We start from the raw sequence: 26,888 nt of genomic DNA on the forward strand, positions 1-26,888 counted from the left end.
GATTAAAAAATCAAACATGAAATGCAACAGCAGCCGAGAGATGAAGGTCAGTGTCAATGGCACTGTCATGCTGATCATATGTATCCTTGATACAATCGATGAAAATGGTTGCGTACCTCTGCAGTCTTCCTCCCCCAAACTCACAACCTCAATGTAATCATGAGAAAACTATCACATACATTTCAACTGAAGGACAGTCTACAAAATACCTGAGAAGCACTCAAAACTATCAAAGCTATAAAAAACAAGGAAAGCGGTGGCTCATGCCTGTAATCCCAGCACTTTGGGAGGCCGAGATGGGCAGATCACGAGGTCAGGAGTTCAAGACCAGCCTGGCTAAGATAGTGAAACCCTGTCTCTACTAAAAATACAAAAAAATTAGCTGGGTGTGGTGGCACGCGCCTGTAATCCCAGCTACTCCGGAGGCTGAGGCAGAGAACTGCTTAAAAACCTGGAGGGGCGGAGGCTGCAGTGAGCCGAGATCGCGCCACTGCACTCCAGCCTGGGCGACAGAGCGAGACTCGTTTCAAAAAAAAAAAAAAACAAGGAAAGCTGGCAGGGCGCAGTGGCTCACGCCTGTAATCCCAGCACTTTGGGAGGCTGAGGTGGGCGGATCACATGAGGTCGGAAATTCGAGACCAGCTTGACCAACATGGAGAAACCCTGTCTCTACTAAAAATGTAAAACTTAGCCAGGCATGGTGGTGCATGGCTGTAATCCCAGCTACTGGGGAGGCTGAGGCAGGAGAATCACTTGAACCCAGGAGTTCAAGGAGGCAGAGGTTGAGGTGAGCCGAGATGGCGCCATTGCACTCCAGTCTGGGCAGTGAGAGCAGGGGGTGCGGGGGGGAAGAAAAAACCAAGGAAAGCCGAGAAACCGTCACAGCCAAGAGGAGTCTAAGGAGACACAATGACTAAATGCCACGTGATGTCCTGAAACAAAGGACACTGGCTAAAAACTAAGGAAATCTGGGAAAAGTATGGACCTGAGTTGATACTAACATATAGATACTGGTTCATTTGTTGTAACAGATGTACTGTACTGATGTAAGATGTTAAAAAATGTGGAAAACTGGAAAGGGGTATCTGGGAACTCTGTATTTCAAACTCTTTGCAATTTTTCTATAAAACTGTTCTAAAAATAAAGTTTATTTTTCAAAAACTAATAGTGAAAAGCCTCACTCTGATTTCTGCCCCTTATCTACCTAGTTTCCATTCCCACGTGCAGTCATCACTTTATTAGTGTTCCCTGGATTCTTCCAGAATTTATTTATGCCAATATGAATATATACTAATCTCCTCCCTAAAGGGACATTTTATCTGTTTTAAGAGTATTTAATCATTTTTAAATTTTAAAAAAAATTAAAATAGAGAGGGGGGTCTTGCTATGTTGCCCAGGTTGGTCTCAAACTCCTGGGCTCAAGCAATCCTCCTGTCTTGGCCTCCCAAAATGCTGTGATTACAGGCGTTAGCCACCATGCCCAGCCTTTATTTATTTTTTTTGAGATGGAGTCTTGCTGTGTCGCTCAGGCTGGAGTGCAGTGGCGTGATCTGGGCTCACTGCAAGCTCCGCCTCCTGGGTTCACGCCATTCTCCTGCCTCAGCCTCCCGAGTAGCTGCGACTACAGGCGCCCGCCACCTCACCCGGCTAGTTTTTTGTATTTTTTTTAGTAGAGACGGGGTTTCACCGTGTTAGCCAGGATGGTCTCAATCTCCTGACCTCGTGATCTGCCCGTCTCGGCCTCCCAAAGTGCTGGGATTACAGGCTTGAGCCACCGCGCCCGGCTATTTTTTTGAGATAGAGTCTTGCTGTCACCAAGGCTGGGGTGCAGTGGGGCAAACTCAACTCACTGCCACCTCTGCCTCCAGGTTTAAGAGATTCTCCTGCCTCAGCTTCCCGAGAAGCTGGAATTACAGGCGCCCACCACCATGCTCAGCTAATTTCTTTTCTTTTTTTTTTTTTTTGAGACAGGGTCTCACTCCATTGCCCAGACTCGAGTGCAGTGGCATGATATCAGCTCACTGAAACTTCTGCCTCCTGGGTTCAAGAAATTCTCCTGTCTCAGCCTCCCAAGTAGCTGGGATTATAGGCATATGCCACCATGCCTGGCTAATTTTGTATTTTAGTAGAGACTGATTGGCCAGGTTTGTCTCGAACTCCTGACCTCAAGCAATCTGCCTGCCTCAGCCTCAGTGATTAGTGCTGGGATTACAGGTGTGAGCCACCACGCCTGGCCTAATTTTTATATTTTTAGTAGAGACAGGGTTTCAGCACATTGGCTAGGCTGATCTCAAACTCCTGACCTCAGGTGATCTGCCTGCCTTGGCCTCCCAAAGTGCTGGGATCACAGGCTTGAGCCACTGTGCCCAGCCATGCCCAGCCTTTAATCTACAGCCTGTAATCTTTTTTTTTTTTTTTTTTCTGAGGCAAGGTCTCTCTATGTTGCCCAGGCTTGGAGTGCAGTGGCGTGATCTCGGCTCACTGCAGCTACCATCTCCCCGGCTCAAGTGAACCTGTTGCCTTAGCCTCCTGAGGAGCTGGGACTACAAGTGAGCACCACCATGCCTCGCTTATTTTTATTTATTTATTTATTTTTTGAGATGAAGTCTTGCTCTGTCTCCCAGGCTGGAGTGCAGTGCCACAATCTCGGCTCACTGCAACCTCTGCCTCCCGGGTTAAGCGATTCTACAGTCTCAGCCTCCCGAGTAGCTGGGATTACAGGTGCATGCCACCACGCCCAGTTAATTTTGTCTTTTAGTAGAGACGGGGTTTCACCGTGTTGGCCAGGTTGGTCTCGAACTCTTGACCTCAATTGATCCACCCGCCTTGGCCTCCCAAAGTGCTGGGATTAAGAGCATGAGCCACCATGCCCAGCCTCTTTAATCATTTTGTTTGTTTGTTTTTTGAGATGGAGTCTCACTGTGTTGTTGGGCTGGAGTGCAGTGGCACAATCTCGGCTCACTGCAACCTCTGCCTGCCGGGTTCAAATGATTCTCCTGCCTCAGCCTCCCAAGTAGCTAGGACTACAGGCGCTTGCCACCAGGCCCGGCTAATTTTTGTATGTTTAGTAGAGACAGGGTTTCACCATATTGGCCAGGATGGTCTTGATCTCTTGACCTCGTGATCCACTTGCCTCAGCCTCCCAAAGTGCTGGGATTACAGGTGTGAGCCACCGCACCCGGCCCCTTTAATTATTTTTAACATAAAATATTTCAAACATAGAGTATAAAATACAATGCAGCCCAACACACCCACCATCCAGGTTCAAATGTTATCAATAATTTGTCACGTATGTTTCAGCTATTCCTAACTGCTTGGCTCTCTTTCCCCTTGGCTGAATTGTTTTTAAACGAACTGCAGACCGCTTACATACGCTAGGATGCACCTCTAAAAAATATGGACATCTTCTTCCATAACTCTAATGCCTATATCCCATCATTAGTGGTGATTCCTTTTTTTTTTTTAGAGATGGGGGAGCTCACTGTGTTGACCAGGCTGGTCTCGAACTCCTGGTCTCAAGCAATCCTCCCATCTTGGCCTCCCAAAGTGGTAGAATTACAGGCGTGAGCCACTGCACCCCACCATTAATGGCGATTCCTGATGGGCCTCTCATGAACTTTGTTCTGGGTAATGGGGAGACACAGGAAGATGGAGGGCAGGGACTTGTGGGGAATGGTGGGGGCGTGGAGACTAGAGCAGTGGGCTTATAATGAATGAGCTTGGTCCAAGTGGGAGGTGACGGGCCGATGCCTGGAGGTGGCAGGCTGGGTGGAGAGGAGGACAGGGACCAGTGGGAAGGACTTGAGGGGGAGCTGACCAGGCTGCCTCAAATGGACCCCTGCCTGGAGGATATAGGAGGCTTTGGTGTGAGGCAGGGTAGCTGCCACTGTCTGTACCCACAGGTCCTGCAGGCAAGGGGGGGGGGGGCTTTGTGCCAATGCTCCCCTTCCTGGGAGAGCAGGCTCATTTGGATCACCTTACCCTGGGGGGCACCTCTCTGAAGAGCCTTGGCAAAACCTGTCCTTTGTTAGGTTTCGTGGGCCAGATGTACCCCTTCGTGACTCAGGGATATCAGCTGTCAAAGCTGGGGAAACCAACGCCCAGAGAAGGGGTGCAAGTTGCCTAAGGCCCGACAGGAGGTCAGAAGTAGAGCAGCTAGAATTAGAACTTAGGTATGTCTGTGACTTTCAGCCTAGGATCACTCATTATCTAGAGCTTCCTCTTCTCTCCAAACCCTGCTCCCAGAAGAGGGGTGTCATTAGCCATTCATGCCCAGGTGTGGATAAGTTTAAAAATCCCAGGGACGTCTGTACACTAAGCCTCCTTGCTAATCACGGCCCAACTACAGAATGCTATTTATGGAACAGCTACCACGTGCCACAAATTGTGCTGGGAGCTTTCCATCCCTCGCATCCGAAAAAGCCCTCCGACACGAGGCAGGCACTATTATCCCTACACTCTCTCATCACAGAGACAAGCACACTACGATGCAGAGAAGATGCGGTTTGTTTAGGATCCCAGGCGAGGGTGTGGTGGAGGCGGTGCTGCATCAAGTCTGTCTAACTGGAAAGTCCACACTCTCAAATACGAGCCCCCGTGGCCTCTGAGGGACAGGGGTGGCTCCCCAGGAATGGGCTGGTGGGAGCTCCCTGGCATCCTCCCTTCCTCTGCCCCGACTCTGCAGCAACCAGAAGCCTCTCCGAGCACCAGACAGGCTCCAGACTGACCCTGACCTCGCGGCGGCCTTCTCCACGGGGCCGGCGCTTCCCAGGGCGGCTTACGCCTTCCGTGTCTGGGGCCAACCGCAGACCTTGCCTTCTGATGCCGGTGGGAGTTCGGTGCTGCCGCCGGGAGCACCTCAGTCCCCCTGTCGGCTCTCCACCGCGGTCCGGGCGAATGGCACCATGTGGGGGGCCCCGAGCGGGTGCCTGCCCCCCTGGCAGCCTTTGCTGAGGGTCTGCTCAGGGCCCTGCCCAGGGCTCTGTCACTACGGCGCTCAGGACCGAGGGGGCGGCGCCTCTGGATACGGGGCTGCAGGGAGAGACCTGGACCCTGGAGATGGGGACCGGACCCTGCCCGGGGACGCTGGAGTTGGACCTCGAGGGATGCTGGCGCAGGTGGGCACAGGTGGCACAGGCTTCTAGGCGGCAGCTCGTTCGGGCAAAGGCCAAGGCTCGGGAGCCGGTGCGGGGGGCGCGGCCGCGGAAGACGCTGGTGGGGGCGGGAAGCAGGTGCAGGCCAAGGGCGCCGGGCCGGGGCTGGTTCTGAGTGCGCGGCGTCGGGTCACGTGCCGGCTCCGGGGTCCCCCGCGCCCCTCCCACCGGCCTCTGGGCCGCAGCCAAACGGGGCGCCGGGAGCCGGGGGTCAGGCCACGGTCAGAGTGCGGGTGCGCGCCGCCGCCGCAGGGACGCTCCCGCCCACAGTCGGCCCCCGGGAGCTCGGGTTCGAGTCCCGGCCCTGCCGTGATCCGCTGCGGGACCCAGGCCGGCCATTTCCTGTCGGGCCTCCGTTCTCCCACCGTCCGCGGCCTCCCCTAGTTGGGGCTCACGCAGGCGCCGGGGCGGCCACCGATGCCCACGGCGCGCCCGCCCCTCCCCCGCCGCCGGGAGCGCGGACGCGCACGCACCTGGCTGCCGCTGAGAGCGAGGGTGGCGGGCGGAGTCGGGAAGCCCCGCCCCTCTCTCCGCCCCCGCTTCCGCCGGGCCAATCAGAGGGGGCGACGGGCCCCGTGCGGGGCGCCGCGCTGGGGGCGGGGCCTGCGGGGGCTGAAGAGCGAGCTGGGCGGGCGGGAGGCGGTCGGGCTGGGGCTGAGGCTGAGGCGGCGGTGGCGGCCGGGTGCCCGGGACAGCGACGCAGCGCGCCGGCGGCCGCCACAGGGCCGGCGAGAGCCCCGCAGCCCGCCGCAGCCCGCCGCAGCCGCCGCCTCGCCGCGGCCGGGCAGGAGAGCACAGCGACGGGAGCGCGGCCTTAGAAGGCGGCCGGAGCGGCGGGCGCAGCTCAGCGCGGAGCGTCCTGTCAGGCGGCGGCCGAGGGTGCCGCGGACTCTCCCCGCGATGATGCCGGTGGGTGCTGGCGGGCGGGCGGCGGCGGCGGCTTCCTTCGCGGGCCGCCGGCCAAGCCTCCTTCCTCCCGCGGCTCCCAGCCCCCGCGGGCCGGTGCGAGGCCGGGCGGGCGGGGAAGGAAGTGGCTGGGCGGGCGCGCCCGGCCGCGGCGCCCCCCGGGCAGGCAGGTGGGGGCGGCGCCGGCTGTCAGCGCGGGGCCGGGGCCGCCTGCGGACCCTTTCTGCTCGGCCTCCCCGGCCGCGGGGCCGCGGGGACTGCCGTGGGGAGAAGCAGATGCATTTGGGGCTGGTCATCCCTTCGGTCCTCTCCGGCGCGCGGTCGGAAGCTGGGGCACAGGTCTCGTGGGTGGCGCAGCTGTGACCCGCCTGAAACGAACGTCCTGGGGTCGCACTGGGAGTCGACGGGGTGGGCACCCACGCCCGGAGTTCCCACACTCGGCACCCGCATTCCCGTAGCCTTCGCGGTTGTACTGAGGAAGGTGTCGAGTGCACGGATTTTGAGAGCCATCTTAGGAATTCCCTTTTCCCGTATCTGCAATATTGGTTCGTTTTGCTTTAACTGGTTTGTTCTCCGTGTTCTGAAGGTTGAACGAGGTTCGTTTGTAGTGGTGGTGCCTTTGTCCTGCCCTTAAGGATGCTTTCGCCTAGAAAGACATTGGCCATTAGATTTGCCGTCGTCCTACGGACCCTTCCCTTTACCTATAATCTAAATAGGAGGGGATGCTGAATTCTGATGTTTAAAAATTGGCTTTTTGGGAGGTAAGCATCATGACTTACGAAAAAATGTGGGACTGGTCGTACCCAGCTGGAGAGGTATTGGTTTTCTGAGCGCCTATATAGTGAGTAAAATTCTCAAACACATTTATAGTAAAATAACACAGTCATTTTTTTAACCTACAATACTACATTGAAAATCACATTTCACAGGAAAGTGCAGTTTCTCTGCATTCTCTACTTGAATTGAATATTGCCATTCTGCTGTGCTGCACCCAAGGACATTTAGATTAGATCCCCCCTCTCCCTCTTTGATTTCCTTTTTCTTGATAATCTCTTCTCCCCGTTTTTAGAGGATTCCAGCATGTTTTGTAGCCGGCTTTCAGTGTTTTCCAAGTCTTAAGGTTTGATCTACTTGATCCTTAGGTCTTTCTTTAGCATCAGGCTTGTTGGGTTTCTAAACATTTGGTTTTAAATGAATAATTGTCTTGTAAGGGAAAGAGAATTGGATGAGCATCAGAAGATCTGGGGTGAAACACTGGTTCTTCCACTTTTTAGCTGTGTGACCTTGAACAAGTCAAGGTCTTTGAGCCTGGAATTACCTCTAAAGTAGGGACAAAAATATACCAATATCTGAGCGCTGTCCTGAGGATCAAATAGGATGATGTTTCCAAAAGTGATTGTTGAACAGAATGTCATACAAATATTTATTATTCTTAATATGGGTTTGAATTTTCAATTTCTAATTTTAATCGCTATAAGATAAGGCATTTGGAAACTTCCCTCCCTAATTCTCACTGGCTAGATTTTGATGAAAGGCATTATGGTGTTTCATAATTTTGAAAGCAGTTTTAGTTAAATCCTGTAATAGTTGATTGATGCGTTCATACTATGGTGGCATTGAAGGATATCTAGAAATATTTTGGCTGGCTTCATCATTGTATAATGTTTAATTATAAATATTCTGCTAAGAAACTTGGCTTACATTTTCCATATGATTCATTCAGGCATTTTACCTCTATTCCACGTGATTAGAGTTTTGAGTTCCTACCTTAACAGGTTTCCTTTTTAAGAAGTTTGTTTAGCTGGGAATTGGGACATTTCTTCAAATTTCTCAAAACAATAAAATACTGTTTTTTTAAATAACCGTTCTATTATCTGTTTAAAATACTGCTTTTGTTTAAAAATGCCTTTTAGAAACAGATGGCATTGCTCTTAGACTCTCTTTTATGGCTTTTACTTTTGTATTTCCTTCTTGATCCCTAAAAATACTACTTGTGGGACTGAGTCCTTCCTCTATTAACACAGTTGGAGTTGGTTGTAAATTTAGTAGGAGTTTTCAGAAATGCCATTCTTACTTGGTAATATGTAAACTATGTATCCAAAAATGTAAATAAGATTTTTCTCGATTTATTGTATATTTGGTATTCATCATGATGATGATGATGAATCAAAGGAACGTTGGATCATATTTTGCAGTTTGTGTAGAGCAGCACTGTCCAATAAAAATGTAAAGCAAGCCACAAATGCAATTTTAAATTTTGTGGTAACTACATGAAACAAATTAAAAAAGTATTAATTTTAACAGTATCCTTTTATTAACTCAGTATATCCAAAATGTTATTATTTTAACATATAATCAATAGAAAAAATCACTAATGAGATATTTTACATTTTTTCTGCTACTGTTTGAAATCTGGTGTGAATCTGGTGACAGTTTGCATTTTACAGCACACCTTAGTTCAGACTAGCACATTTCCAGCACTCAATTGCTACATGTGGTTAGTGGCTACCATATTGGACAACACAGGCTTAGAGTATATTTTATTTTATTTGAAAATTGGCAATTAGTATATAATGTCTGTGGTAACTTTTTTTTTTCTTTTTCTTTTTTTTTTTTTTTTTTTTTGAGACAGAGTCTTGCTCTGTCGCTCAGGCTGGGGTGCAGTGGCCGGATCTCAGCTCACTGCAAGCTCCGCCTCCCGGGTTTAGACCATTCTCCTGCCTCAGCCTCCCGAGTAGCTGGGACTACAGGCGCCCGCCACCTCGCCCGGCTAGTTTTTTTTGTATTTTTTAGTAGAGATGGGGTTTCACCGTGTTAGCCAGGATGGTCTCGATCTCCTGACCTCGTGATCCGCCCGTCTCGGCCTCCCAAAGTGCTGGGATTACAGGCTTGAGCCACCGTGCCCGGCCTTTTTCTTTTTTTGAGACAGAGTCTCACTCTGTTGCCCATGCTGGAGTGCAGTAGCACAATCTTGACTCATTGCACCCTCCACCTCCCAGGTTCAAGCAATTCTCCTGCCCCAGCGTCCTTAGTAGCTGGGACTACAGGTGTGTGCTACCACACCTGGCTAATTTTTGTATTTTTGTAGAGACGGGGTTTTTACCATGTTGGCCACGCTGGTCTTGAACTCCTGACCTCAAGTGATCTGCCCACTTTGGCCTCCCAAAGTGCTGGGATTACAGGTGTGAGCCACTGCGCCTGGCCTGTGGTAACTTTTTTTTCTGAGAGAGAGTCTTGCTCTGTTGCCTAGGCTGGAGTGTAGTGGCCCAATTTTGGCTCACTGCAACCTGCACCTCCCAAGTTCAAGCGATTCTCCTGCCTCAGCCTCCTGAGTAGCTGGGATTACAGGCACCCTCTATCCTGCCCAACTAATTTTTGTATTTTTGTAGAGACAGGGTTTCACCATGTTGGGCAGACTGGCCTTGAACTCCTGACCTCAGGTGATCTGCCCTCCTCAGCCTCTGGAAGTGCTCGGATTACAGGTGTGAGCCACCGCGCCCGGCCATGTGGTAACTTTTAATTCATCACATGGTATAGTACAGTGCCCAGTCTCTCAGCTGTTCAGAATAAATGAGAGTGTCTGGCCAAATTCTCATCTGACACAATCAAATCTCTGTAGAAGTCCTCTATTTGCTGTTGTACAAAGTGCCATGACTTTCCACTTTTTTTTTTTTCCCCCTCGATACAGGGTTTCACTCCTGTTGCCCAGGCTGGAATGCGATGGTATGATCTCAGCTTACTGCAACCTCTGCCTCCTGGGCTCAAGCAATTCTCATGCCACAGCCTCCCGAGTAGCTGGGACCACAGACAAGCCACGGCAAATGGCTAATTTTTTGTATTTTTAGTAGAGATGGGGTTTCACCATGTTGCTCAAGTGGGTCTCGAATTTCTGAGCTCGAGTGATCTGCCTGCCTCAGCCTTCCAAAGTGCTGGGATTACAGGTGTGACCCACCCCTCTGCCCCTGCACCTGGCCTTTCCACCTTTTTTTCTTTTTTTTTTTTTTGAGACGGAGTCTCACTCTGTCGCCACGCTGGAGTGCAGTGGCACGATCTTGGCTCACTGCAACCTCCGCCTCCTGGGTTCAAGTGATTCTTCTGCCTCAGCCTACCAAGTAGCTCGGACTACAGGTGCCCACCACCACGCCCAGCTAATTTTTGTATTTTTAGTAGAGATAGCGTTTCACCGTGTTGGCCAGATTTGTCTTGATCTCTTGACCTTCTCATCCGCATGCCTTGGCCTCCCAAAGTGCTGGCATTACAGGTGTGAGCCACTGCGCCCAGCTGGCCTTTCCACTTTTAAACTAAATTATATTTTGGAATTTTCCCTTAAAAATAGTATTTTTTTTTTTTTGAGACGGAGTCTCGCTCTGTCGCCCAGGCTGGAGTGCAGTGGCGCGATCTCGGCTCACTGCAAGCTCCGCCTCCTGGGTTCACGCCATTCTCCTGCCTCAGCCTCCCGAGTAGCTGGGACTACAGGCGCCCACAACCGCGCCCGGCTAATTTTTTGTATTTTTAGTAGAGACGGGGTTTCACCGTGGTCTCGATCTCCTGACCTTGTGATCCGCCCGCCTCGGCCTCCCAAAGTGCTGGGATTACAGGCGTGAGCCACCGCGCCCGGCCAGTATTTTTTTTTTTTTTTTGGTTATCTGTAGTCACTCACCTTTTTATCAATGGATGACATTTTAAAAATGTTTTCCCAGGAAAAAAGGGTACCATTTAAATAATACTTTTCAGTTAGTCCATAAGATCTGGGCCTGAAAGCATTTAAAAGTTTGATAGAAGTAAGAAGTTTAGTCAAAATGGAAAGCCCAATTTAGATTATAGAAAGGATGAAAACTGCCTTGATTCAGCATAATTTTTTTTTTTTTTTTTTTGAGACAGTCTCGCTCTATCGCCCAGGCTGGAGTGCAGTGGCAGGATCTCAGCTCACTGCAACCTCTGCCCCCCCGGGTTCAAGTGATTCTCGTGCCCCAGCCTCCAGAATAGCTGGGACTACATATGCACACCACCATGCCTGGCTAATTTATTGTAATTTTTGGTAGAGACACGGTTTTGCCATGTTGACCAGGCTGGTCTCGAACCCCTGGCCTCAAGTGATCTGCCCTCCTCAGCTTCCCAAAATGCTGGGATTACAGGCGTGAGCCACCACACCCGGCCCAGCATCATTCTTTTTGAAAGAGTGTGGACGTTTTGTAGCTAGTAAAACTTTTCATGCATAGATGAGGTATATCTGGGGAATGTTGCTGAGGATACTTTTTTTTTTGTTTTCAGACGGGATCTCACTCTGTTGCCCAGGCTGCAGTGCAGTGGCGAGATCTTGGCTCACTGCAACCTCTGCCTCCCAGGTTCAAGCAATTCTTCCACCACAGCCTCCCAAGGAGCTGGGATTACAGGGGTGTGCCACCACACCTGGCTCATTTTAGCATGTTTAGTGAGATGGGATTTCCCCATGTTGGCCAGGCTGTCTTGAACTCCTGACCTCAGCTAATCTACCTGCCTCAGCCTCCCAGAGTGCTGGGATTACAGGTGTGAGCTGCCATGCCCGGCCAGGTTACTTTTTCTTTTCCAAAAGAGTATCGACAAGTCAAGAAGTGTTCTGTAGCTCTGAAGTGTATTTTCTTCATAAAGAAGGCACTATGGGCTGGGTGTGGTGGCTCACGCCTGTAATCCCAGCACTTTGGGAAGCTGAGGCGAGCACATCACCTGAGGTCAGGAGTTCAAGACCAGCCTGGTCAACATGGTGAAACCCCATTTCTAATAAAAATACAAAAATTAGCCAGGCATGATGGCGGGCGCCTATAGTCCCAGCTACTCAAGAGGCTGAGGCAGAAGAATCGCTTGAACCTGGGAGGCGGAGGTTGCAGTGAGCCGAGATAGATAGTGCCACTGCACTCCAGCCTGGGCGACGGTACGAGACTCTATCTCAAAAAAAAAAAAAAAAAAAAAAAAGAAGGCACTCTGGTGGTGGTGTTTGGTGATGTTAGCGATGGGGCACCTAACTTCTTTTTTTTTTTTTTTTTTTTTTTTTGAGACGGAGTCTGGCTCTGTCGCCTGGGCTAGAGTGCAGTGGCCGGATCTCAGCTCACTGCAAGCTCCGCCCCCCGGGTTTACGCCATTCTCCTGCCTCAGCCTCCCGAGTAGCTAGGACTACAGGCGCCCGCCGCCTCGCCCGGCTAGTTTTTTGTATTTTTTAGTAGAGACGGGGTTTCACCGTGTTCGCCAGGATGGTCTCGATCTCCTGACCTAGTGATCCGCCCGTCTCGGCCTCCCAAAGTGCTGGGATTACAGGCTTGAGCCACCGCGCCCGGCCCCTAACTTCTATTAGACGCTGTGAAGTGTGGCTTCGATTCTACTTATTCCTGTCCTAGGAGCCCTTTCAGCATGTTTACTGCAGGGTATGGATAACATTAATTTGTTTTTAATATTTAGCTCTCATTAAATATGTACTTATTCTAGGTATTCATTTTCTTCCCAACTATGTAGAAACATTTTGAGATACTAGAATAGGTTTTTCACTTTAAAATAAACAACTGACATGTAATTGACAACAGAACCCTGAACTGGAAATAGGATTCTTGTTCCTACTGTTAGTGAAGACCTTTGGACTCAATCTCTTCGGGCCTGTTTCTCATCTGTAAAATGAGTTGGATGTGGTAATTTTCAGGCATTTATGGTGAATCCAGTAGCTGATTTATAGCAGATACTTGCATGAAGTTCTCTAATATTCATACTGGCTTCATCAAAGGTTGAGGCAACTTGACACTTGTTTTGGCAGGCTTCTAGTAAACTCTTTCATTTCCAAAGCATCTTTTATGACAGAGCAGATAGTAAGAGCTCAGTAAATGTTTGCTATTATTTTTTAATTAATAATTAAGTGACTTAAAATTAAGACTTGATAAGCTTAATTTTACAGCTGATTTCAGTAAACAAACACCAAAGACAGGACAATATTTAAAAAAATTTTTTTTTCTCTTTTTTCTTTTTGAGATGGAGTCTTGATCTGTCACCCAGGCTGGAGTGCAGTGGTGTGATCCCGGCTCACTGCAATCTCTGCCTACAGGGCTCAAGCGATTCTCCCACCGCAGCCTCCTGAGTAGCTGGGATTACAGGCACGTGCCACCACATCTGGCTAATTTTGTATTTTTAGTAGAGACGGGGTTTCTCCATGTTGGTCAGGCGGGTCTCGAACTCACGACCTCAGGTGATATGCCTGCCTCAGCCTCCCAAAGTGTTGGGATTACAGGCGTGAGCCACTGTTTCTGGCAAAAAAAATTTTTTAATTGATATATTTGTATATGTTTCTGAGGTATATGTGATATTTTGTTACTTGCATAGAACGTGTAATGATCAAGTCGGAGTATTTGGAATATCCATTGCTTCTAGCACTTACCATTTCTACGTGTTGGGAAGATTTCAGTGGCTCTCTACTGTTTCAAAATATAGAATACATTGTGTTCTTTTTTTTTTTTTTTTTTTTTTTGAGAGGAAGTCTCCTTCTGTTGCCCAGGCTGGGGTGCAGTGGTGCCATCTCAGCTTACTGCAGCCTCCACCTCCTGGGTTCAAGCAATTCTCCTGCCTCAGCCTCCCAAGCAGCTGGGTTTACAGGCGTGTGCTTCCACGCCCAGCTAATATTTTTGTATTTTTAGGAGAGACAGGGTTTCACCATGTTGGCCAAGCTGGTCTCAAACTCTTGACCTCAAATGATTTGCCCGCCTTGGCCTCCCAAAGTGCTGGAATTACAGGCGTGAGCCACTGCACCCTGCCAAAAAGGGGTAGTTTTTTCCACCTGGAGTTTGGGGACAACTCAGTTTTAAATGTAAATGTGTTAAATGTATTTTCTTCATTCCTTTCTCTGCATCCTACTTTGAACGGTTTTAGGATTAACAGTTTCTTAGGATTTTTAGCAAAATAGGAACTTAAAATATCACTGAGTTATTGTATTGGAGTTATATAACTAGTTGTCAACATGCATTTGTATGTGTTTGCACAGATGGAGAATACTTTCTCAGCAAAAGTATGGTGGGATTTTGGTGCCTTGAAATGCTGTTGTCATAGTTATTTCACAAACTGTGGTTCTAGGGCTAAACAGAGGAATGGTGGTAATCAGATTCTATTGTGACACTTTTTTGGCTTGATTGCTTTGCTTTATTTCACTGCAAAGATAGCTGTGTGACACTTGTTCAGACTAATTGGTAAGCAAAAGCTGCTGTTACTGGATTTTGTAAAATGAAAATCTTTGGTGATGTCATATAGAACAATATAAAACTGGAAAAATTAGGTAGTTTTTATTAAAATTAATGGCATTTGAAATATTAGTGTACAGTTCAGTACAAGATCTTGTTAGTGGCATTACTGATGTGTTTAGAGAAAATGTTAACTGAGGTTTTAGCAGAATCATGATTTATGCCACATGTTGTGATTTTAATTATCATAGCTCAAGAAAATGCAAAGGCTGTGTGGTAGGAGCATGCCCAGCATGCTGGAGAAGCAAAAGTAGGCCTGTGTGGCTGGAGCGGAGTGAGTAAGGGGGAAAGTGGAGGAGGTGAAGTCAGGTGATGGAGACAGTAGTGTAGGATTGATCTTGTAGGGCCTTAGAGGCTATTGTAATGACAAAGGAGATGGAAAGTTTTTTTTTTTCTCTTTTTTGGCAGAGTTTTGCTCTTACCCAGGTTGGAGTACAATGGCATGATCTCAGCTCATTACAACCTCCGCCTCCCAGGTTCAAGGGGTTCTTCTGCTTCAGCCTCCCGAGTAGCTGGGATTACAGGCATGCGCCACCACGCCCGGCTAATTTTGTATTTTTAGTAGAGATGGGATTTCTCCATGTTGGTCAGATTGGTCTCTAACTCCCAACCTCAGGTGATCTGCCCACCTCGGCCTCCCAAAGTGCTGGGATTATAGGCATGAGTCACTGTGCCCGGCGAGGCATTTCTTTTATCAGAAATGAAACACAATGGGCCGGGTGCTGTGGCTCACACCTGTAATCCCAGCACTTGGGGAGGCTGAGGTGGGCAGATCACAAGGTCAGGAGATCAAGACCATCCTGGCTAATATGGTGAAATCCCGTCTGTACTAAAAATACAAAAAATTAGTTGGGTGCGGTGGCATGCGCCTGTAATCATAGCTACTTGAGAGGCTGAGGCAGGAGAATCGCTTGAACCTGGGAAGCAGAGGTTGCGGTGAGCTGAGATTGCGCCACTGTACTCCAGCCTGGGTGACAAAGCGAGACTCCGTCTCAAAGAAAAAAAAAAGGAAATACAGTGGTCTGTTTATTGCATCATAAGCAGTTCTGAGTAATAGGCATTGCCTAGGTGACTTTACATGTAGCAGGTAAAAGTGCAGACACTCACTTTATTCTGCTTAAATATGGATGCTGGCATTGCCATTTATGGGCTCTTTGTCCTTAAAGTTCCTTGACCCCTCACTGACCTCTGAATTGGTTAATAATAGTAACCTTACATTGTTGGTAGGAGGATCAGATGCATGAGTACAGTGAAAGTGGCCTGGCATGTAGTAAATTTTTAGTAAATATGTTATTTGTAAACTCTGTTCTCTGGAAAGCTTTTACCATCTCTGCCTTGGCCAACCCTACCATCAGAGGTGCTCACTCTGCTGTGTCTTTTTCTGGGATGGGGGATATGGTATAATTCATGTGCTATAAAATTCATCTTTTAATGTGTACAGTTCATTGGTTTTCAGTGTATGCACGAGACAACTATTGCCACTGTCTAATATCAGATTATTTTACTTGGAGTGTCTTTGCAGTACTTGTCTTAGTTGTAATCTTTCTTTTTTTTTTTTGTTTTTTGTTTTTTTTTTTTGAGATGGAGTCTCGGTCTGTCGCCCAGGCTGGAGTGCAGTGGCCGGATCTCAGCTCACTGCAAGCTCCGCCTCCTGGGTTCACGCCATTCTCCTGCCTCAGCCTCCCGAGTAGCTGGGACTACAGGCGCCCGCCGCCTCGCCCGGCTAGTTTTTTGTATTTTTTAGTAGAGACGGGGTTTCACTGGGTTAGCCAGGATGGTCTCGATCTCCTGACCTCGTGATCCGCCGGTCTCGGCCTCCCAAAGTGCTGGGATTACAGGCTTGAGCCACCGCGCCCGGCCTTGTCTTAGTTGTAATCTTAAACATTTGTTTGTGTGACTGGTTGATTTCTGTTTCTTGTCCTAGACTGTGAGCTTCATGAGAGCAGGAGCTCTCTCTTTTTGCTTCTCATTATACCACTGCCACTTAGCCCAATGATTTACACATAGTTGGTGCTCAATAAATATTTGTTGAATAAAGAAAGATGTGGAAGGTCATGTTGGACTCCATTGTGAAGAGGGGTGTGTGTGTGTGTGTGCGTGCGCGCCATAACAGAGTTAGACTTGATCCTGTAGAGATGGTCAGAAACCACCAAATGTTTTTATTGTTGTTAACTTATTTTATTTTATTTTATTTACGTTATGTTATGTTATTTTTTTGAGACAGAGTCTCACTCTGTCGCCGAGGCTGGAGTGCAGTGGTGCAATCTCTGCTCACTGCAACCTTTGCCTCCTAGGTTCAAGCGATTCTTCTGCCTCAGCCCCCTGAGTAGCTGGGACTACAGGTGTGAGCCACCATGCCCAGCTAATTTTTGTATTTTTAGTAGAGATGGGGTTTCACCATGTTGACCAGGCTAGTCTTGAATTCCTGACCTCAGGTGATCTGTCTGCCTTGGCCTCCCAAAGTGCTGGGATTACAGGTGTGAGCCACTGTGCCCGGTCAGAAACCACCAAATGTTTTTAAAAAGTGGAGTGATAGAGTCAGGTTTGTATGATAGAAAGGTAATTCAACAGGAAGAGTACTTAGGAAACAAAAGTTGTAGGCCTGACTTGAGGACCTGAAGAAGAGAAAGATCCAGTTGAAAGGCAGTAAATAGATCGGATGGAGAGTGTGTGTATGTGTGCGTGTGAGTGTGTGCACGTGAGGGAGTGAGTGCTTGTGTGTGTGCACACGTAAGTGTGTGTGTGTGAGAGAGAGGAAGGAGGGAGGGAGGGAGGGAGCTGGAATTGAGGATAACAGGTTTATTGCTTCAGCACCCAGGCTTGCCTTTCCTTTAAGATAAAAGATACTGCTTGAGAAGGAGTAAGTTTAAAGGGTTGCGAGAATAATGAGTTTTATTTTGGCTGTGTGGAGCTTGAGATAGATCCCTGCCATGTCCAGAAAGATGTTATCCTTAAATCTTAAGGTAAAATAAATATATTAAATCAAAATTTTTTGCCTATGTTCAGTGGCTTTAATGTTGTGGGTTCTGGATTGCTGCCTGGGCATCTGCAGCACCCACACACGTCCTCCCTGTGTTGCCAGTTTGCCTGATGAGTGTCACCCTGAGCCCACTGGACCAAGGTTCTCAGGGCAGGGACTGGACTCGCTTCGTCCATCTTTGTGCTCCAGGCACCTGGCAGAGTTTATATGTGCACTTTTTGTAGAGGTGTAATTTCTATCTGTGTTGATTTCTTGTGTTACACTTTTTACTCAGTTGCATGTTTGTATTTCTATCTAATGACATTCTTGAAAATAGTATCAGTAAATAATAGTCAACATCACACATTACCAAAGTATAAACAGAGATTTTTGTAGAGCTAGTATTTGTGATGGGAAACACAGATGTGAAAGTGTAGAGCATAGTGGTTATCAGCAAGTCCAGACCCGAGACTGTATATTCTGGCTTTGCCTCTTACCAACTCTGTGACTTTGGACAATTTTTTTTTTTTTTTTTTTTGAGACAGACTCTTGCTCTGTTGCCCAGGCTGGAGTGCAGTGGCACTATCTTAGCTCACTGCAACCTCCGCCTCCCGGGTCCAAGTGATTCTCCTGCCTCAGCTTCCCGAGTAGCTGAGATTACAGGCGCATACCACCACGCCCAGCTAATTTTTTTATCTTTAGTAGAGATGGGGTTTCACCATGTTGGCTAGGCTGGTCTCAAACTCCTGACCTCATGATCCATCTGCCTCTCCCTCCCAAAGTGCTGGGATTACAGGCATGAGCCACAGCGCTCAGCCGACTTTGGACAAATTATTTAACCTCTTTGTGCCTTATTTTCCTATTTGTAAAAATGGGTTTAATAACACTATATTTCATAATGCTGTTAGGATTGTCAGGTGCTTAGAGTATTGTCTGTTACTATATGTAACAAGTAGTCAGGGTCTGGGCGTGGTGGTTCATGCCTGTAATCTCAGCACTTTGGGAGGCCAAGGCAGGCAGATCACTTGAGGTCAGGAGTTCGAGACCAGCCTCGCCAACATGGTGAAACCCCATCTCTACTAAAAATATAAAAATTAGCTGGGCGTGGTGGAGGGCGCCTGTAATCCCAGCTATTTGGGAGGATGAGGCAGGAGAATTGCTTGAGCCTGGGAGGCAGAAGCAAAAAGAGCCTGGTTGCAGTGAACTGAGATTGCGCCACTGCACTCCAGCCTGGGCAACAAAATGAGACTGTCTTAAAAAAAAACAAGTCAGTAGGCCAGGTGCCATGGCCTACGTCTGCAATCCCAGCACTTCAGGAGGCCGGGGTGGAAGGATTGCTTGAGGCTAGGAGTTTGAGACTAGACAGGGCAACATAGTGAGACCCTATCTATATTTTAAAAAAATAAAAATTAGCAGGACATAGTGGCATGCCTTTGTAGACCCAGCAACTCAGGAGGCTAAGGCACCAGGATCGCATGAACCCAGGAAGTTGAGACTGCACTGAGCTATAATCACCCACTGTACTTCAGTCTGGGCAACAGAGAGAGACCCGGTCTCTTTAAAAAAAAAAAAAAAATGCTGGGCACAGTGGCTTATGCCTGTAATCCCAGCACTTTGGGAGGCTGAGGTGGGAGGATTGCTTGAGCCCAGGAGTTTAATACCAGCCTGGCTATCATGCCAAAACTCCATCTCTACCTAAATAATACAAAAATTAGCTGGGCGTGGTGGATGACACCTGTGGTTCCAGCTACTCAGAAGACCGGGGTAGGAGGATCCCTTGAACCTGGGAGGTGGAGGTTGCAGTGAGCTGTTTTCATTCCATTGTACTTCTGCCTGGGCGACAGATCCTGTCTAAAAAAAAAAGAGGGCAAATGTTTACTGAGTACTTTTAAGTTTTCTCTAGCAACCATGAGGCTTCTTAGCAGACAAGATTCAGTCAGAAAAGGATCACAATTACCCTATGACTCTGAGGCAGAATGCTTGTGCCCTTCGTGCTGAGAATAGCTAGGTGGTAATTGCAAAATCTATTAGGTTAATATGGACAGAGAGAGAATAGTTTGCTTTTCTTAGAAATTAAAGTTTAGCTGGTGTGGTGGCTCACGGCTGTAATCCCAGCACTTTGGGAGACCGAGGCAGGTGGATCACCTGAGGTCAGGAGTTTGAGATCAGCCTGACCAACATGACGAAACCTCGTCTCCACTAAAAATACAAAGAAATTAGCCAGGCATGGTGGTACCTGTAATCCCTGCTACTCGGGAGGCTGAGGCAGGAGAATCACTTGAACCCGGAAGGCAGAGGTTGTGGTGAGTCGAGATTGCGCCATTGCACTCCTGCCTGGGCAACAAGAGCGAAACTTGGTTTCAAAAAAAAAAAAAAAAAAAAAGACATTAGAGTTGACCTTCCCTGTGCAGTACTTTCTGTTTTCCAGACTTGACTCAGAACCAGAATAAGGTCCACTTCACGCGGTGGTCTGTCAGTCAGCTGAAAAGCCCTTCTTGTGGTCTCTACCTGGATGGCACCTTCCATCTTGTATGAAATACCCCTCCCCTTCCTGTGCTTTATTCCTCTTTGTAGTACTTAACTAGTTTTTGAGACAGAGTCTCACTCTGTCACCCAGGCTGGAGTGCACTGGCGTGATCTTGGCTCACTGCAGCCTCCGCCTCCTGGGTTCAAGCGATTCTCGTGCCTCAGCCTCCCAAGCAGCTGGGACCACAGGCGTGTGCCACCATGCCCAGCTAGTTTTTTGTATTTTTAGTAGAGACAGAGTTTCACCATGTTGGTCAGGCTGGTCTTGAATGCCTGGCCTCAAGTGATCCGCCCTCCTCGGCCTCCCAAAGTGCTGGGATTACAGGTGTGAGCTACTGCGCCCGGCCAGTTCCTCTTTGTAGTACTTATATCGGCCTGGTGTTTATTTGTGGAAGCACCATGAAAGCAGTTTTGTTTTCTTTTCCCACTGCAGTATCCTTGGCACTTAGGACATTGTGGGTCTCTGGTAGGCATTTAATATGTACTTGCTTACTGAATGAACTCAGCACGCCTTTAGGATGCATCATTTATGTGTTGGGTCAGCCATTGCTTCTGGTGAGCTCACATTGTCGAGAACAATCATGTAGCTAAAAAATGCCTTTCCAAAAGATAAAAGTCAGGATACAAGGTGCAGCAGAGTACAGTAACAGAGCTCTTCTCAACCTCAGGATGCTGGGAAGTTTCACAGAGGAGGCGACATTTGTGTGGGGTTTGGAAGATTGAGGAAGAGGGAGTGATGGTGATGGGAAAGGACTTTTAGGTAGAAGGATTTTATTTTATTTTATTTTTATTTATTTTTTTGAGATGGAGTCTCGCTCTGTCACCCAGGCTGGAGTGCAGTAGTGCGAGCTTGTCTCACTATAACCTCCGCCTCCCGGGTTCAATCGAGTGTCATGCCTCAGCCTCTCCAGGAGCTGGGATTATAGGTGTGCACAACCACACCTGGCTAATTTTTGTATTTTGGTAGAAACAGGGTTTCACCATTGTTGGCCAGGCTGGTCTCGAACTCCTGACGTCAGGTGATCCACTCGCTTCGGCCTCCCAAAGTGCTAGAATTACAGGCATGAGCCACTGCGCCTGGCCAGGTAGAAGGATTGACATTCAGAATGTTGAGGTCTGAATCAGCATGGTGTGTTAAGGGAAGTTGCCTAGGATATGAGGCCAAAGGAGGTAAGAGGAAGGGGACAAGGCTGGAAAAGTGGTCGAAGCCAGGTGTGAGGAAAGTGTATTACCTGCATAAGAATTTGAACCTGGTCCTGAGAAAGATATGAAAATATTGAAGGATTATTTTTGAGTTAAAATATGAGTTACCATTTTAGCAATTTTTTTTTTTTTTTTTTGAGACGGAGTCTCGCTCTGTCGCCCGGGCTGGAGTGCAGTGGCCGGATCTCAGCTTACTGCAAGCTCCGCCTCCCAGGTTTACGCCATTCTCCTGCCTCAGCCTCCCGAGTAGCTGGGACTACAGGCGCCCGCCACCTCGCCCGGCTAGTTTTTTGTATTTTTTAGTAGAGACGGGGTTTCACGGTGTTAGCCAGGATGGTCTCGATCTCCTGACCTCGTGATCCGCCCGTCTCGGCCTCCCAAAGTGCTGGGATTACAGGCTTGAGCCACCGCGCCCGGCCCATTTTAGCAATTTTTAAGTGCACAGTTCTGTGGCATTAAGTACACATTGTTGAGCAACCATTATCAACATCTATCTCCAGAACATTTTCATCTACATCTTCTCAAGCTGAAACTACTGTTGATGGATCTTTTTTTTTCCTTTTTCTTTTTGGAGACATAATCTCACTCTGTCACCCAGGCTGGAGTGCAATGGCACCGTCTCGGCTCACTGCAGCCGCCACCTCCCAGGTTCAAGCTATTCTCGTGCCTCATCCTCCCAAGTAGCTGGGACTACAGGCGCCCATCACCATGCCCAGCTAATTTTTGTATTTTTAGTAGAGACAGAGTTTCGCCGTGTTGGCCAGGCTGGTCTCGAACTCCTGACCTCAGGTGATCCCCACACCCCCCCGCCTTGGCCTCCCAAAGTGCTGGGATGCTGGGATTATAGGCATGGGCCACCATGCCCAGCTGGTGGATCTTAAGCTGAGATGTAAAGTGCTCCAATTTAAGTTAAAATTGATACCTTTAAGTGTTTGGAGTTGAAGAGAGTAGTCCCTTACAATAGTCAAGGCAGAAAAAGGTCTCTGAGGGATCAAAATAGTTGTCAAGGAACTTGGCGTTGAAACTGAGTTCAGTTTGTAGACTTCCTCTATCCTTCACATAACTTTTATTCTTACATGTTACACAGTTCTAATTTACCAGGCTTCTAAGCCATTAGAAGCTGCATCTGAGGTTGCTAGAGGGGTAGTCGTTGGCAGACAGACTGGAGAGTGCGGTCTCAGGCTGGAAATCATACAGAGGTATAGCTTCAGGCACAGCCTGAGGTTGAGGTCTGAGGGTGGGCAGCCTGACCTTAGTCAACCCAACTATAGTCACAATTACAGATGAGAAATTACACATAGGGTAGTAGTTAAAGTTCCTCATGATGACTGAGTCATCAAGAAAAGAGTAAATAATATCAGTGATGTAGACAGCAACTGGAGACATTTTAGATGAGCTGTGTGCAATAGAAACATAACTTTTTTTTTTTTTTTTTTTTAAAGAAATAGGGTCTTACTTTGCTGCTCAGGCTGGAATGCAGTGACAGACTTACTATAACTTTAAACTCCTGGGCTCAAAAAATCCTCCTGCCTCAGCCTCCTGAGTAGCTGGGACTACAGGTGCACACCACCATCCCTGGCTAATTTTTGTTGTTGTTTTTTTGAGATGGATTCTTGCTCTGTCACCCAGGCTGGAGTACAGTGGCATGGTCTTGACTCACTGCAACCTCCGCCTCCCAGGTTCAAGCGATTCTCCTGCCTCAGCCTCCTGAGTAGCTGGGACTACAGCCATGTGTCACCACACATGGCTAATTTTTGTACTTTTAGTAGAGACGGAGTTTCACCATGTTGGCCAGGTTGGTCTTGAACTCCTGTCCTCAAGTGATCCACCCGCCTTGGCCTCCCAAAGTGCTGGGATTATAGGCATGAGCCACCGTGCCTGGCCACAATTTAAAATTTTCTAGGAGCCACTTTAAAAAGGCAAAAGAGGCTGAGCATGGTGGCTCATGCCTATAATCCCAGCACTTTGGGAGACCGAGGCGGGTGGATCACTTGAGGTCAGGAGTTAGAGACTAGCCTGGCCAACATGGGGAAACCCTGTCTGTACTAATACAAAATTAGCTGAGTGTGGTGACAGATGCCTGTAATGCCAGCTACTGGGGAGGCTGAGGCACAAGAATTACTTGAACCTGGGAGGCAGAGAGTGCTGGAAGCTGAGATCGCACCACTACACTCCAGCCTGGGTGACAGAGTGAGACTCTGCCTCAAAAAAAAAAAAGTAAAAGAATGATGTTGAAGGCCGGGCACGGTGGCTCACGCCTGTAATCCCAGCACTTTGGGAGGCCGAGACGGGCGGATCATGAGGTCAGGAGATCGAGACCATCCTGGCTAACACGGTGAAACCCCGTCTCTACTAAAAAATACAAAAAACTAGCCGGGCGAGGTGGCGGGCGCCTATAGTCCCAGCTACTCGGGAGGCTGAGGCAGGAGAATGGCGTGAACCCGGGAGGCGGAGCTTGCAGTGAGCTGAGATCCGGCCACTGCACTCCAGCCTGGGCAACAGAGCGAGACTCCGTCTCAAAAAAAAAAAAAAAAAAAGAAGATGTTGAAATTATGTTTAACTCATGTAAAAAATATGACTTGAGGCCGGGCATAGTGTCTCATGCCTGTAATCCCAGCACTTTGGGAGGCTGAGGTGGGCAGATCATGAGGTCAGGGGATCGAGACCATCCTGGCTAACACAGTGAAACCCCATCTCTACTAAAAATACAAAACATTAGCCAGGCGTGGTAGTGGGTGCCTATAGTCCCAGCTACTTGGCAGGCCGAGGCAGGAGACTCACTTGAACTTGGGAGGCAGAGGTTGCGGTGAGCCAAGATCATGCCGTTGCATTCCAACCTGGGCGACAGATTGAGACTTCATCTTAATAAAAAAAGAAAAAATTGCTTGAGTATGTAGTTAATATTAAAACATCATTAGTGGGGTAGTTTACATTCTTTTTTTTATACTAAGTCTCTCAAATTTTAGAACATATTTTACATATATGTCACAACTCAGTTCGGCTTAACCACACCCCAGATTCTCAATAGCCGTGTGTGCCAGTGGCCATCATATGCACAACACAATTTCAGATTTTGCCTGAGATGGAAGGGTTAACCCAGCCATTCAGAGAATGCTGCCATTCATAAGAATTAATTCCTTAAGGATTATAGATGGCTGGGGTTTTATTATAGTAGTTTTCAGTTATGAATACTTGGTTTGTATGTTTGGAAAACTATTGGGAGGCAGTAAAGAGTATAGATTTTGGAACAGACTATCTGGGTTTGAATCTCAACACTGTCTTTTCCTAGCCATGTAATCTTGGGTGAGTTACTTAATTTCTCTGTGTCTCAGTTTCCTCATCTATAAAATGGAGGTCATAGTAGTACCTACCTCCTTAGGTTTTACGAGTTTTAAATGAGTTGTTACATAAAAAGAACCTATAAGAGGCTGGGCATGGTGGTTCATGCCTGTAATCCCAGAACTTTGGGAGGCTGAGGTTGGGAGGTCACCTGAGGTCAGGAGTTCAAGGCCAGCCTGGCCAACTTGGTGAAACCCCATCTCTACTAAAAATATAAAAATTGGCTGGTCGTGGTGGTGTGTGCCTGTAATCCCAGCTACTCGGGAGACTGAGGCAGGAGAATCACTTGAACTCGGGAGGCAGAGGTTGCAGTGAGCTGAGATTGCACCACAGCACTCCAGCCCGGGCGACAGAGTGAGACTTCATTTCTTTTTTTTTTTTTGAGACGGAGTCTCGCTCTGTTGCCCAGGCTGGAGTGCAGTGGCCGGATCTCAGCTCACTGCAAGCTCCGCCTCCCAGGTTCTCACCATTCTCCTGCCTCAGCCTCCCAAGTAGCTGGGACTACAGGCGCCCGCCACGTCGCCTGGCTAGTTTTTTGTATTTTTTAGTAGAGACGGGGTTTCACCGTGTTAGCCAGGATGGTCTCGATCTCCTGACCTCGTGATCCGCCCGTCTCGGCCTCCCAAAGTGCTGGGATTACAGGCTTGAGCCACCGCGCCCGGCTGAGACTTTATTTCAAAAAAAATAAATAAAAATACGGGCCAGGGCAGTGGCTCACGCCTGTAATCCCAGCACTTTGGGAGGCCAAGGCGGGTGGATCACGAGGTCAGGAGATCAAGACCATCCTGGCTAACATGGTGAAACCCCATCTCTACTAAAAATACAAAAAAATTAGCTGGGTGTGGTGGCAGGCGCCTGTAGTCCCAGCTACTCAGGAGGCTGAGGCAGGAGAATGGCGTGAACCCGGGAGATGGAGCTTGCAGTAAGCCGAGATCGCGCCATTGCACTCCAGCCTGGGCAACAGAGCGAGACTCAGTCTCAAAAAAAAAAAAAAAAAAAACAAAACCCAAAATTAGCCAGGTGTGGTGGCACACGCCTGTAGTCCCAGCTACTCAGGAGGCTGAGGCAAGAGAATCACTTGAACCAGGGAGGCGGCAGTTGCAGTGAACTGAGATTGTACTATTGTACTCCAGCCTGGGCATAGAGAGTGAAACTCCATCTCAAAAAAAACCAAAAACAAAAAACCAATAACAGGGCTAGGCACAGTGGCTCACGCCTGTAATCCTAGTACTCTGGAAGGCCAAGACAGGAGGATCACTTGAGGCTAGGAATTCCAGATCAGTCTAGGCAGCATACTGAAACCCTGTCTCTACGAAATATTTTTTAAAAAGGCCAGGTGCAGTGGCTCACACCTATAATCCCAGGACTTTGGGAGGCCGAGGCAGGTGGATCACCTGAGATCAGGAGTTTGAGCCAGCCTGACCAACATGGTGAAACTCCATCTCTACTAAAAATACAAAAAAATTAGCTGGGTGTGGTAGCGGGCATCTGTAGTCCCAGCTACTCGGGAGGCGGATGCAGGAGAATCACTTGAACCCGGAGGTGGAAGTTGCAGTGAGCCAAGATCGTGCCACTATACTCCAGCCTGGTGACAGAGGGAGACTCCATTTGAAAAAAATAAAAATAAAATATTTAGCCAGGTGTGGCGGTGCTCACCTGTAGTCCCCAGCTACTTTAGAGGCTGAGGTGGGAGGAATGCCTGAGCCCAGGAGTTTGAGGCTGCATTGAGCTGTGATGGTATCACTGAACTGCAGCCTAGGTGGCATAGTGAGACCCATGTGTATAGTAACTATACACTATAGATGTGTGTTTTTTTTTTTTTTTTTGAGACGGAGTCTCGCTCTGTTGCCCAGGCTGGAGTGCAGTGGCCAGATCTCAGCTCACTGCAAGCTCCGCCTCCCGGGTTCACGCCATTCTCCGGCCTCAGCCTCCCGAGTAGCTGGGACTACAGGCGCCCGCCACCTCGCCCGGCTAGTTTTTTGTATTTTTTAGTAGAGACGGGGTTTCACCGTGTTAGCCAGGATGGTCTCGATCTCCTGACCTCGTGACCCGCCCGTCTCGGCCTCCCAAAGTGCTGGGATTACAGGCGTGAGCCACCGCGCCTGGCCTAGATGTGTGTTTTTATCCTCAAAATATTTATTATCTGTAAAATGTTAGGCTGGATATGGGTGGCTCACTCTTGTAATCCCATCATTTTGGGAGGCCAAGACAGTAGCATTGCTTGAGGCCAGGAGTCTGAGACCAGCCTGGGCAACAACATAGAAAGACCTTGTCTGTATTAAAAAAATTTTTTTGGCCGGGCATAGTGGCTCACGCCTGTAATCCCTGCACTTTAAGAGGCTGAGGCGGGCGGATCACGAGGTCAGGACATCAAGACCAACCTGGCTAACATGGTGAGACCCCGTCTCTACTAAAAATACAAAAAATGAGCTGGGCGCGGTGGTGGGCACCTGTAGTCCAGGAGAATGGCGTGAACCCAGGACGGGGAGCTTGCAGTGAGCCAAGATCGCGCCACCGCACTCCAGCCTGGGTGACGGAGCGAGACTCCATTTCCAAAAA

General features: G+C 48.5%; 1 protein-coding gene across 4 annotated transcripts in view; it reads left to right on the plus strand.

Moving 5' to 3' along the window:
- The first annotated feature begins 4,470 nt into the window (after positions 1 to 4,470).
- LOC105489824 (protein phosphatase 1 regulatory subunit 13B) overlaps positions 4,471 to 26,888 on the plus strand; it is a 123,119-nt gene continuing 100,701 nt past the window's right edge. Inside the window, exon 1 of one of the 4 annotated variants that reach the window (XM_011754989.3) lies at positions 4,471 to 5,117. In XM_011754989.3, the coding sequence (XP_011753291.2) occupies positions 4,905 to 5,117 (213 nt within the window). In that variant the 5' untranslated portion in view covers positions 4,471 to 4,904. Of the gene's footprint in view, positions 5,118 to 5,783; positions 6,063 to 6,436; positions 6,605 to 26,888 lie in introns of those variants that run through there. The other 3 variants (XM_071099495.1, XM_011754990.3, XM_011754992.3) reach the window with 3 other exon arrangements.

Source organism: Macaca nemestrina, chromosome 7, assembly GCF_043159975.1.
Source record: "Macaca nemestrina isolate mMacNem1 chromosome 7, mMacNem.hap1, whole genome shotgun sequence".
In the NCBI taxonomy this organism is placed as follows: Eukaryota; Metazoa; Chordata; class Mammalia; order Primates; family Cercopithecidae; genus Macaca; species Macaca nemestrina.